General features: G+C 39.9%; 1 protein-coding gene across 1 annotated transcript in view; it reads right to left on the bottom strand.

The window, feature by feature from the left end:
* EFR3B (EFR3 homolog B) overlaps positions 1–13,196 on the bottom strand; it is a 74,042-nt gene extending 60,846 nt beyond the window's left edge. Inside the window, exons 1-3 of the mRNA XM_088152236.1 lie at positions 13,169–13,196; positions 4,204–4,280; positions 369–496 (exon numbers count right to left, since the gene is read on the bottom strand). Of these exons, the coding sequence (XP_088008362.1) occupies positions 369–496; positions 4,204–4,280; positions 13,169–13,181 (218 nt within the window). The 5' untranslated portion in view covers positions 13,182–13,196. The remainder of the gene's footprint in view (positions 1–368; positions 497–4,203; positions 4,281–13,168) is intronic.
* Between the last annotated feature and the right edge of the window lie 54 nt (positions 13,197–13,250).

The raw sequence follows: 13,250 nt of genomic DNA, 5'->3' as shown, positions 1-13,250 counted from the left end.
ATTTTATGAATTTTAGTACACACATTCTTTCTTGTATTGCCACTTGTATTATCACTGGTAAACCAGTCTTCTCACAAACCAGCTGACTGCTGGCATGTTTGGGAAAACGAGGCTGGGGCAGTCCATCTGGTAAATTCCCCAGGTCATGGCTTGAGCACTGCTGTCCTACAGAGATGCTAACTATTGGCACTGACAATCTTAAGTAAGATGGACTGCTAGGTTGGCATGGTAGAAACTGGATCCATATCTCCAAAGATAGAAACAACTTATATTTAATATCCAGAAAGGACTGGGAAATAATGGCAAAGAATGAAGGTAAAAAAGAGCTATTTTTAAAGGCATTTCTGAAAATACACAGCTTCCCTTACCCGTATCGGTGCCTGCCCACATCTCTGATCAGTTTCTCTGACAGATAAGCTCCAATGCGATCCAGCTTCTCTGGAGCAGAGAGGGCATAGAAAGTCAGCTTCTCCATGTTGGTTTTTACCAGCCCATCCTGAAAGAAACATAATTTCATGCTAAAACGTAAGCTTATATTATTGAATATATTAACCCCCCCATCCCCCACACACCAGGTTTTCTGTAGAAACTCAATGCAATGTACGTAGTATTCCGACGTGTGATTTATTCTCAAAACAATCCTATGAGTTAGATTGGGTTAAGAGAGGGCAAAGGCAGCCAGTGAGTCTCTATGGCTGAGTATGGACTTGGCTTTGAATTTGAGTCTCCCATGACCTACCCTGGTACCTTAACCAGAGTACCACCCAGGCCCTCACATATTCTTGTACTTGGAACCCCCAAAATGTCAGGCATGGCTCTGTGGCTGAAAGAAGATGATAATAAAAAAGAAAGAGAAACACGGACAGGGCCTAATAAGCCAGTTGTTGGAGCAGAAATGTGTTAAGGCCCTGTTCCTATAAAATCCCTCAACTTGTTGCTCAGTCTGAATAAGAACAAGAGCGTGCTCCTGAAGCTTGCTGAAGCTGTCCTTCGGTCTACTTGACTACTTTAACCTCTCCCCTTTCCATGACTTAAAATCAAAACAGATTTTGCTTGGCTTATCTGCCTGCGAGAACACATCACATCTCACTCCACCTCTGACCCTTACTTTTTTCACAGAAAGAGCCTATGGAAGTAAGAAATTGATTCTACTTCTTATAGAGGTTTATGAATTGCCTTTTCCTCTCCCAGGTTATTATTCTTTGTTGTTTACCCAATAATATAGCACCAAGCTGAGTTATGCCAATACACAATTGGACATTGCTAGGTATGTATGGAAGAAGAGGAAAGTCAAGGAAGCAGCAGATTTGCTGTTTGGAGAAGATGGGGAGATGGTGATGGGCAACAGGGAGAAGGCTGAATTGCTTAATTTCTATTGTGCATCTGTCTTTTCGCAAAAGGAAAAAGTGGTCCATCCTGTTAGAAACTATACTGTGGGGGACTGAGGAGAAATGCAGGTAAAAATGGGTAAGGGAATGGTGAGAAAACATCCAGCTGCTTTGAATGAAATCAAGACTCTGGGATCAGATGGATTACATACCCCCCTTTTTTGACAAAGTGACTAGATTAATGGACAAAAGAAATGGTGTGCATGTAACATATTTAGACTTTACTATGGCATCAAATAAACTTGACCATAGCTTCCTTCTTCATAAAATGGAACAATGTGGGATAGATGATCCCACTACCAGACAGCTTTACAGTTGGTTGAACAACCATACCCAGTGCACAGTTCCTTTATGTCTGCATGGAGGGAGGAATGCAGTGAGGTACCCAGGGTTCTGTCCTGGGCCCAGCATTCTTCAACTTTTTCATAAATGATGTGACAAGGAAGGGAGCTTGCCAAATGTGCAGGTGACACAAAGGGAGGGAGGAACTGCTAACACCTCAGAAGACAAGATTCAAAAGGATCTCTATACACCTGAACATTGGGTCCTATCCAATAATATGAACTTCACTGGTGAGAAATTTAAGGTTCTGCACTTAGGTAGGAAAAAACAGATGTATGGGCATAAGATAGGTGGTACCTGGTTTGACAGTAGAACTTTTGAGGAAGATCTGGGCATCTTAATAGACCACAAATTAAGCATGAGCCAGAAGTGAGTTGCAGCTGCCAAAAAAGCCGATGCAATCCTGGGCTGCAATAACAGGGGTATAACATCAAGATCGTGGGAAGTAATAGCTTTACTCTATTCTACACTGGTTAGACCATCTCTGGAATACTGTGTTCAGTTCTATTCACTGGAAAAAGTGGGGAGAAGACCACCAAAGGTGGTGAGAGGCTTGGAGGCACTATGAAGAACAGTTAAGGAACTGGGTATGATTAGCTTAAGTTAGTTGACCTTGATTTATTGAATGCCCATCCCAACTTTTCCATCAGAAAGGTGGCTAACAAATAAAGCTTTGTTCAAACTGCCTTTTAAGGACATTCAGTTTTATCACTCCACAATCCATACTTCACCAGATTCCATACCTCCTAAGCACCACACCACACCACACCACACCACAGCACCATTTGATGGCACTGCAAACACCATCCACACCATAAGAGAGCAAAGAAATTGTTCTGGGTTTCCTATCATGCTCATGGAGCAACCAGAGCTTGGAAAACACATGTGGATGAACTGCTGGTTTTGAAGAACCTCTGTATCACTGCCTCCCTCAGGTCAATGAAAGGCTTGCATGTGGTCCTCAGAGAGCACATGAGCACCGATGAACCACACAGCCAGCTGAATAAAGACATTGCTTCTGGGTGACTGCAGCTTCTTCAGAGCAAAAGGGAATGGAATACAGTACCACGTGGGTGTATAACTATTACCACTGTCCTCATGTGCACTCATGTACCCTTCGAGCTTTAAAAGAACAGCTCTTTTTTTTTTTTTTTTAAAGGGGATTTGGCAGCTCTCTCAGATCTCTTCTTCATGTACGCTGCATCTTAATTCAGAACCAAGGATGGAATATGGAAGTAGGTAGAGAGATGTGAATATGGTTTTCTTTTCTTTTCCTCCTAAGAGAAGGAACAGTTGCTTCCTTCTGTTTGGCTAGTTTTAAATTTCCAAGTGGTACGTTTGTGTGTGTGCATATACATGTGTATGTATGTAGAACTTCGCATGGCTACCTGAGATCTCTTAACCTAGGTTAACTTTGATTCAAGAAGCACACCCACTTCTTACGTATTAGGTGGGGAGACAATATAAAACAGCCACCATTCTGGGAAATGTTTCTGCACACACAAAGGCATATGGCCCCATTTGCTATTCAGAAAGAGCGTTCAGTGAAAAAGTGCAGAAAAGGTATAGAAAAGGGCATCTGTAATGAGTAGGGGAGCAGCTCCCCTATGGAATGTTTGGGGTGCTTTAGTTTGAAATGAAGGTAGGTAAGGGAAGACATAACACAACTGTCCATATGAAAAATATGGACAGAGAAAACTTTCCTTCCCTCCTTCACTGTGTTAGAACTCAGAGTCATCTGCTGAAACTAAATGCAGGGAGACTTAAGATGGATATTAGGAAGAAGGACTCCTTTATACAACATGTACACAACATATACATAATACACAATATATTACAGTCACTTTCATGAGATGGGCAGCCATATAAATCATTTAAATAAAACAAAATAAATATAATTGCAGAATTAGCTGCTGTCTAATTTGGTAATGGCCGCTCATATAGATGGTTTTAAAAATGGACTGGCCAAATTGGTGGAGCTTGGGAGCAAGAGAAGGAGAGGGCTTGCTTTAATTCAAAAGAGGCAAGGTACAGTAGCTTTAATTGCCTTGGACATGAAGAAAGTCTTTGATAGGGTTTCCTGGCAGTTTTTGAAGACTGAGGAAATCCAGAATAAATTGAAACAATGTTTTTTTTTTAAAAAAAATCATGAATTGATAATTGCTATGTTTCACAGCTCTGCGATTGGCTTGATCCTTAACACAACTGCATGTATTTGCATTTTTCTTTTGTTGATTTAGTTTAGTGTAATGAAATAAAATCCTCAACAAGTCACTTGTTGAGATGGATGGCCATTTAAATTGATTGAATGAATGAATGAATGAATGAATGAATGAATGAATGAATGAATGAATGAATAAATAATTTAAAAAATGGAAGGGGGGATAAGCAATGGCGCCATGAGTATATGTATGAACTACTTGAATTGAAAGTCTGGCTGTGTGCAGAAGGCTTTTAGTTAAGGTTCATTTACCTCTGGATCCTCTGGGAAGATATTGTCAACAAGCCTCTTGTAACGGGGACGCAATGCTCCACAACAGCCACACACACCTGAAACAGAAAGGAAATGAAATCCTCTACACAACAAAGAAGCAGTAAGAGTTCTAGATTTGTTTTCAACTAGTTATGCAGACCACTCCCTTTGCATCAAAACCAAGTCTAATAATAATTAATAAAACTACAGAATCCTAGAATTAGTAGGGACCATTTAGACTCTCAAGCCAAGCCCTTGTTCATTATAGGAATACAAATTAAAGCATTCCGGATAAAGATTTCAACAGAAGAGAATATATGTAGCTCACGGTTGAACTGCGGAGTCCTTGGTGCTCTCTGAGCTTGGTTGTTTGCTTGCAGACATTTCATTACCCAACTAGGTAACATCATCAGTGCTAGTGGGTGTGGGGTTTGCTCCTTGTTTATATATAGTAGCTTGCCTTGCCAGTTTGGTGGGGGTATGGTTTTCTCCTTGGTAGTTCCTTGATTACAGTATTGTTTTCTGCTTAATTATTTGCCTGGTGTTAATCCCTGCTTATCTGGGTGTTGGTTGCTGGAGAGCATGTGTTCTGGTCTTTTTGTTTTCTTCTTAGCTTTTTTATTGTCCCTTTTGAATGGTGTATAAATACGGTTTATTTCTATGTGTCTATTGATGGCTGATTTGTCTGAATGCCCAGCTTTCAGGAATTCCCTAGCATTTTTGGATTTAGCCTGGTCTAGGATGCTCACAGTTTCCCAGTTGAAACTATAATTAAGTCTGTCCATGTGTTGTGAGATTAAGAAGTTTTCATCATGTCTTCTGACTGCTAGCTGGTGCTCGTGGATGTGCTCTGCCAGCCTTCTGCCTGTCTGTCCTACATAGTGTTTGTTGCAGTCCTTGCACTGTATGTTGTAGAGGACTCCTGGTTTTTTTTTTCTTCTTGGGCTACTGGGTCTTTTGGTTTACTTAAGATGTTTTGGAGGGCTTTAGTTGGTTTGTGTGCTACAGTGATGCTGTGTGGTTGTAATAGTCTGTTGTAATAGACTATTACACAGATAAAAATTTATAATTAGTATCAATACTTTCCAAGCTGTTTACTTGAAGGTTTATCCCAGGTAATATATTTTTCAGTCCGCCTTATATTCTGGCTGATGAAATCTCTGTCACAGTCCATTACAACAGCCTTTCCAACCTGATGCCATCCGTATGGGTTGAACTACATCTAAAAAAATCCCCAGATAGCGAGTACCCGGCTAGGAAAAGGCATTCTGAGATATTCTTCTCTGAAATGAGTTAAATGATAAGGAGCTATGCAAGAAAACTATTGAGTCTTGATCTTAGTTTTTAACAGCATAATCTACATATTTACTCAGAAATAAAGCCCCACTGACTTCAATGGGACTCACTCCCAATTTACAGATGTAGTTGATGGGAACAAATAACTCATTTCTGGCTAGGCTCACACATTGTCCTAGTCCATCGTTTCTTAAACTGTGGTTTATTAGCTGGGTTTACACAACATACTGTCATAAACAGCCGCTTACAAACCACAATAGCTGGATTCACAAAATAAGCCACAATTCACCTTATATGAACTCAGCGACTGATATGGCTGCCTTCCTGCAATTTCAACAGCAGCAGCAGCAACAATATTAATAGTAATAGTAGTAATAATAATATAAAAAATAAACATTGTTTTCTGGATATTGTAAGCGGTGGTAGTGGGGGATGAACACAGGCCTTCAACATGCACGTGTGTATTTTGTCATTCCATCACAAACTGAGACAATATGACTAACAATCTAAATGCACACCATAAAAAATTATAATTTGACCTTACTGGCCATCTATACAGAACAGGGGATGAGATTTCAAGGACCTCCGTATTTGGTAGATAAATGTATGCCTTGTTCCAGACAGATAGGACAAATGCTGTAAACCACTTGCAGTCTGTAAAGGAGTAATTCATGGAGGTCAAATTTATGTTCCCATTACATATTTATGAGCCAAGGAGAGTAACAGAAGCTTCATCAGTCAAAAATAGAGAAATAACTGAGAAAAATGCTTGAAGAAGTTGCTTCACTGTCTTGTTGGACTTCCTTTTTTTCTTCATAATTGCAATTAGATGCATTCTTCATGCAAGAAAGCCCAGAATGCTTCCAGAGTATAGTACAGTAATGACAAGCATGCCATCTTTCTTCTGAAGCAAAGAAAGCAGCCAGCAGCTCTTCTTCACAAAATTAGCATTAGCATCCTTTCTCTCTTTGTCCTTAGGCGATGCTGGGACACGGAGGCTTTCCCACCCTCCAGGTATGCTGAGATTAGAACCTCCACAATTCCTCAGCCAACATGGCCACTGGTCTTCATGGCTGGAAATCCTGGGAGATGCTGTCTCAACACATCTGGAGGAGGTTAGATTGGGGAATATTTTCCTAACACTTCTGGAGAGCACCAGGTTGACAAAGGTGGCATCACAGCACAGGGACAAGGAAATCAGAGACCCCCCCACCATGACCGTGAAAAAATATTTTGTCCTACACTCCATAAAAGGCGCAAAGAAGGGTCAGTCCTCAGAAGGTAAGCAAGTATCACAGAGTGTGCAAGATAGCACCTCCAATTCCTCAGAGACAAAATATACTGAAATCACCTGCCAGTTAAATATATGCTCCAAAGCAACATCCAGGGTTCAAGGTCTGAAATAGACTGGAGAGAGCAAGGTTAGGAAGGTGTCTTGCCCCTTCTCTTCCTTGAACTCAGGCAACTGATGAGGAATAATCTCTTCCAACAAGCATTCAATTGTTAACTGAACTGATTTGAATGGTACTCATTTTAATTTTACCTCTGTTTTTAATTGCATTGCTTTTCTCTGCATGGTTTATAATTTATATGTCACAAGCTGCCTTGAATGTGGTATGGACAGAAAGGCAGGATACAAACTGAAGAAACAAAGAAACAAACAATATATCTGGGTTCTGCAGTTGTCCAACTTGTCAGCATCTCTCCGTTTAATGGTGCCATACTTTCACTTTGTTCCCTATTCTCTTTGACGTCTGCCTCCAAACAAACAAACAAACAAACAAACAGCTGACTCTTCTCTTTTTAAAACAAAGTATGTTTAATCTCTGTGTAATGAATTCTTGCTTTACTTGCATGGAACCTTACTTCCCATGACCTCTGAAAACGCAATTAATGAATTAACTCACTCCATTTTATATTGCCCCTCTCACAGGACTCAGGGCAATATTCAAAACAGTATGTTCTGTTTGTTTTATTTTACTGAACTTCAAAAACATTACAGCAATTAACATTTAACAATGACTACAATTAACATTTCTTGCAAAAATTAACTACAGTAGTATATGTATACACTAAATAGCTATATAACTATACTATTATATAAAAACTATATTGTTTGAAAAAGAACACACACACACATAAATCCTGTATTAAATTACCTAACTGTCCCCCCAAAACCCAAACAAAGAGAAAAAAACCCCCTAAGGATCTAGGAAAAGAAAAAGTGAAAAAATCCACTAACCAAAACTAGGATAAACAATAAGGTAACAATATACTGGTGTAGGCTTTTCATAGCCAGGGTCAATCAAGCAGTGATGAGTTCCAGCAGCTCACAGGCAACTGAGCTAGGAACCAGCTTTCTTGGACAACTGTGACATGGACCAATCAGAGATCAGTTTGCCAGGTCCAAATACAAGAGCCCAGACAATCTCTTTTCAGTTGCCTGTGAGCTGCTGAGAAGCACACTACAAAGCCACTCACTCCTCTGAAGATGCCAGCCACAGGTGCTGGTGAAACGTCAGGATACCAGAAAGCTAGACCACAGCCAAAAACTCATCACTGCTTGGATTAGATAACAGGAAAATCCATCAACGTCTACCCAAAAACCCCTGTATAAAATCCATAAAACATATTACCGACCGCTCATAGAAAAGAATACTGCTAGGCATTGAAACACCCGTGTAAACATAAGGTTTTGAACAACTTAATGGAGTGTCCACCCTCCTTTTGCTTCCTCTGGGTGTAGAATCCTCAGCAAGATGCCCTCATTATCTCAGAATCCTGAGTAAGGTAAATTTATCCCATTTCTAATTTAATACAACACATTTTCTTGCAGAGCTTCAAAACTTAAGGTCTAAGACATACTGCTTTTAAATGAGTTACATCACAAAAATGCATCAATCAGTGACTGATTCAGTGGGAAGAATTCCTAGGAAAAGGTGCTTAGGCTGATGTCCATCCAGCACCTCTTGCAGATCAACAATAAAACTACCCTGGAATCCAGATTTTTAAAAAGTGGTTCCCCCCACCTCCCAATAAAGTATTGTCTCAGTATCCCTTTGAGTAAATCAAAGCTGTTGCTTCCTCCCCAACATGTGCATATTTCAGTATTATTTAAGGCAACTTTATCAAGTATGTGGAAAAAGGAAGCCATAAAAGTAATTGCCATAGCTCCTTCGTAGCATCACCAGCCATTGTTGAATTAATAAAATACCTGTCCGCATTACTGTTATTCTGGCACAATGATGGCTAGATGATTCTGGAAGATACTATAAATTGCTAGTAAGGAAATGATCAAGGAATGGTAGGCAAAAGTAGCACCCATCCTGTTCTCAAACCACTTTTTCCCCTGTTACCTCATTACGTGGGTAATCTCACTCCCTCAAGATCCAAGGTTATAAATAATTCTGAGAAAAAGAGAGTGGTTGTGGGGGGAGAGAAGACATTGCAGAAGGGTTAATGGCTACAAGAATGGCTACATTCCCCATATATTGATTTCTTTTGCAACTATCCAGCCTCTCACTTTACATTATTGTTAGTCAGCCAAGCATTTGACAAGTTAATATGTAGCACGATTCTTAATAAGCCTTGTTCAAAACAAGAGTATTAGCATTTTTTCTATTTGAAAATAATCTGTTATACAGAACAAATATGTTTTTTTAAAAAAAGGAATTTGATATTGAAAGTTGTCCATATGACAAGTATTTTGCTTTCTCCCAACTCCACAACCATAAAGGTTTGGGAAGTTCAATTTTTACCACTTACATTCAGAAATACATGATCAAACAGATTATTGTGACCGTGCATCAAATCACTGATCACATGCAACCCAGAATGGGTTCTGTTTTGTCTTATTTTATTTTAGGGTCTGATATTGAGCAATAGTATGTTATTCTCATTTTAAATTTTGAAATGAGGCTGAGAGACACTGCAGCATTTGACAAGTTAAGATGCCTCCTTGGCTTGAACCCGACTTTCCCATTCCTACTTTCCACATGTCACCTGACAGGCTTAAGCTCCCATACTTTTTTTTAAATAAATTTTTAATTGTTTTTTTAATTAATAACAGAAAAGAAAAACCACAAAAATAATAATACACGAGAAGAAGGAAGAAAACATTAAAAGGTGGTATTACCAAAAAGTAACAAAAATACAAGAACAAAAAAAAATACAGTAAATAGTTACACATCTATATATATTTATCTAATGCAAATATTATTCAGAGCTTAAGCTCCCATACTTAATGTCAGCATTCTTTCTCCATACATATATATTTATAGGTCCCTAACTGCACAACCAGTACGAACTGTAATTGAACAATATCCAAACCACCAGGATAACAGATAAGCCAAGGGCATTCTTTCTGATGCCAAATATGAAGATGGAGCTACAATACTTGAATTTTACCCTCCATTTTTAAAGAACCCTCTTGGATGAGGATTTAAAAAATACTCATTTGCAAACCCAGCCTCCTCTGACTTTGGGTGTTCTTCCATTCAGTCTGACCTTTCAAAATTATTTTCTTATTCCCAAATTTTATATGCCTCCAGAAAATAGTCCCATACCCACAGGGTGCTTCAAACCCTTGTCATCTTTAATGAAAACTTTCCATCCCTTATTGCTCATCACAACCTAAACTAAATCCCAAGGCTGTTTGAGAAAGCGATAAATTTTACAGACATGTTTCTAGTCCCTACGGCTGCATAGTAATGTCTGGAAATAGAGTTCAGTGCTCTACTTAGTACCCTTGGTCTGCTATTTTATATATATACAGAATTCCTCTTTGCACAAAACATGATCATTCCAGACACAAGCCTTAGAAGTCATGGCAGAGCCATACATCACAGCAAAAAAATTATATATGGCCCATTCAGGCTGCTTGAAAAAATGGGATTTGGGTGTCAGTAGGACATGGCAAAAGGAGCCCAGAAAAAGAGAGAAGATTCTCCTTTTGAAAAATCGATCAATCCACCCACATAAAGCCACATCAACAACAATTTTTAGCTGAATGGAACATCTAGCAAACATTCAGTCCCTGAACATGTGGCAGATTCATTTTAAACACCTCCATTAACTAATCCCCCAATCCGCGCAGCAGCCCAAATTCATGCCAGCTTTGAAAGATGATTTAGCAGGTCTTAATTCTCCCTTCCCTACTTTGTCCAAAGCACAGGCAGCAGCGGAGTTGAACCCCTGCAGAATTAGCCTGCAGAGGGAGTCCCTGTCTTGCCAGGCAAAATTCAACAGACTTGGGGCAGTTATGCTGGGAAGGAAGCTTGGGGGGGGGGGGCAGAGTTCCTTCATTTTGGGGAATGGAAGGATATTTCTCAACAGGAGGAGAAGGAAGGCAAGTTGGGGGAATGAGAAAAGCCATTCTGGCCCCTTGCCAGCACCCAAAAGCTGCTAGCAATTTGCATAATAAGCCCTAGCTTTTATCTCCTTCTTGCCATGTTCAACACAATTTGCAAACATTAGTTAATTAATCCCCACAACATGGGACTCTCCTCTCTCCTCCCCTCTCCTGAATGAGAAGCTAAGTATCCCCCCCCCCATTTTTTTACAGTTGCATGAAAACAGATACAAATTATGGAACAGGCTTAATCAATACTACCTAAAGAGTTTTTTTTTTTTTACAACACAGAGACTGTATTGGAAGCTGAGACTCAACAACCATCTAATCCAGCACTCCACTTCTAAAGGAGCAAGGCAGATCTTTCTAGGATGTTCAGAAAGTGGACATGGAAGCAATTGCAAGTTCTGCTGCTTTCCAGCTCAGAAGCTCTACTCTTCACTATGGCCAACAATACTTCCTAAATTGTCCAATTGTCCAGACAGAAGGATGTCTAATCCAGTGTTTCTCAACCTTGGCAACTTTAAGATGCGTGGACTTCAATTCCCAGAATTCTCCAGCCAGCATGGCTGGCTTGGGAATTCTGGGAGTTGAAGTCCACACATCTTAAAGTTGCAAGGGTGAGAAACACTGGTCTAATCTATAGCTGAGGTGAAAGTTACAAAGTTGCTTGCTCTTGAGTCAGAACCCTAGCCCATTAAGCTTAAGTGTTGGCAGTAACAGCAGTTTTTCTGAGTTTTCAGACTGGAGTCCAACATTCCTAGGACTGAATTTGTGAATTTTTGCATGCAAAGTAGCTGTTCAACCTCTTTGCTAAACTCTTTTCGTAACAGGTTTCATTTGATGTTCAATTAGAGTTTTGTGGAATTGCAGCAGCATGCCCAGAGAATATCAATGGGGTTCTCTCTGTGATCAAGTGAAATTATTTGTAATCTCCAGGAATGAATTTACCATGTAATGGTGACAGCAGTGGCATCTTCTTTTCAAAGTTGCTCTTTCTGCTTCTGGCGGGAGGAAGATGGTTTTAAAGGGGGAAGGAGAAAGAAAAACAACCCTTGAACCAGTAACCCCCAATTCCTTAAGATTTAGAGTGGGCCCTGAACAACAACAACAGAAAGAAACATAGAAATTTCCCATGCTGCAATGAAAAGGGGGAGATTTTTTTAAAGGGGGCATTAACGCTTAGCCCTAGAATTCCCACCCAAGAACATCAAAACCAGTAGTTATCACCATCACTACCATATTTAATGATGCTAAAGTCTAGAAATCAATGATGTAGCTTATATATAGTAATTGTGTTGCCTGTCTCAGTTCCAATGGTAGTATTGGTCAATCACACTCTCAAGAATTGGGCCACTGGTGTGGATGAAAGCCAGAAGTCCTAAATTCAAGAGTAGCTATGCAATAATGTGATCTGGTGACCTTCAGCCAGGTTTCCTCTAACCTGGTGCCATCTTTCAAATATTTTGAGACTATATCACTCTCAATTTTATCTCCCCCATAAGCTCCAATTATGAAAATGATAGCAACAGTACAACATACAGGCTGATAATGCTTAAGATATTGTACAGTAAATACCCAATCAACTCTAAACTTCCTAACAAAACATCAAATGTTAACTCTCAAGCTTAGTTATATAAATTAGTTCAGACAAGGTTCCCAGGTAATAATTTGGACCGAGCATTAAAGGTGCTCAAAAGGTACTCACTACACTATTAGTCATTAAGCAGTCCAGCTGTGCCATCTGAATGCTGCCTAGATAATGCACACCTTTATAAGCATCAGAGTTTGCTTAATCACAGCCACACGCTCCCTCAACATAGACAACAGGGGAAAACAGCCAGCCCAAGACTTTCTGGATACCTTGCAGGAGAGATGGAAAAGGCAGACTAGAAGGCCCAACTCCCTTGGATAACTGATTCTGAGAGCCAAAGAGCAATCATATTTTGAATGAATGAAATATACTTCGTAGGACATGATCTTCAGGGAAAGAGAGCTTCTTCCACAGGCTGCACGGCTCCAATTCCTTTCCACAAGGACTCTACAGGAGAACTCCCCTCCCCCATTGCAGATGACATCCCATGATAACATTATACAGAAAAGTGCTAAACCAAATCTCCTTCTCTAAAAGCAGCTTATGGGTGCAATGAGTGACACCAGATCATAAAGTCATTGATGACCACCAACCAATCTGATGAATTTTTAAAAGAAGAAAGAAAAAAGTCAATGCCAGCATACAGAGAGAAGTACCCTCCACTACAAAGAGAAGCACCCCCTGCACATATATTACCCTTCCTCCCCCCTGCCCCCTTGATTTACTTGCAGCCTCCATCTGCTGCTCAGACGGGATCATGAAGCCAGCAACAGCTGAAGTCTAGCCCTTTGTCTTTGTGACAAAGAG

The sequence above is a fragment of the Python bivittatus genome, unplaced genomic scaffold (assembly GCF_059951505.1).
Source record: "Python bivittatus isolate LINGU-HERP-01145 unplaced genomic scaffold, Pbiv_v1 ctg000690_np1212, whole genome shotgun sequence".
Taxonomy (NCBI): Eukaryota; Metazoa; Chordata; class Lepidosauria; order Squamata; family Pythonidae; genus Python; species Python bivittatus.
The sequence above is the reverse complement of the archived record's forward strand: the minus strand, read 5'-3'. Positions and strand labels throughout refer to the sequence as shown.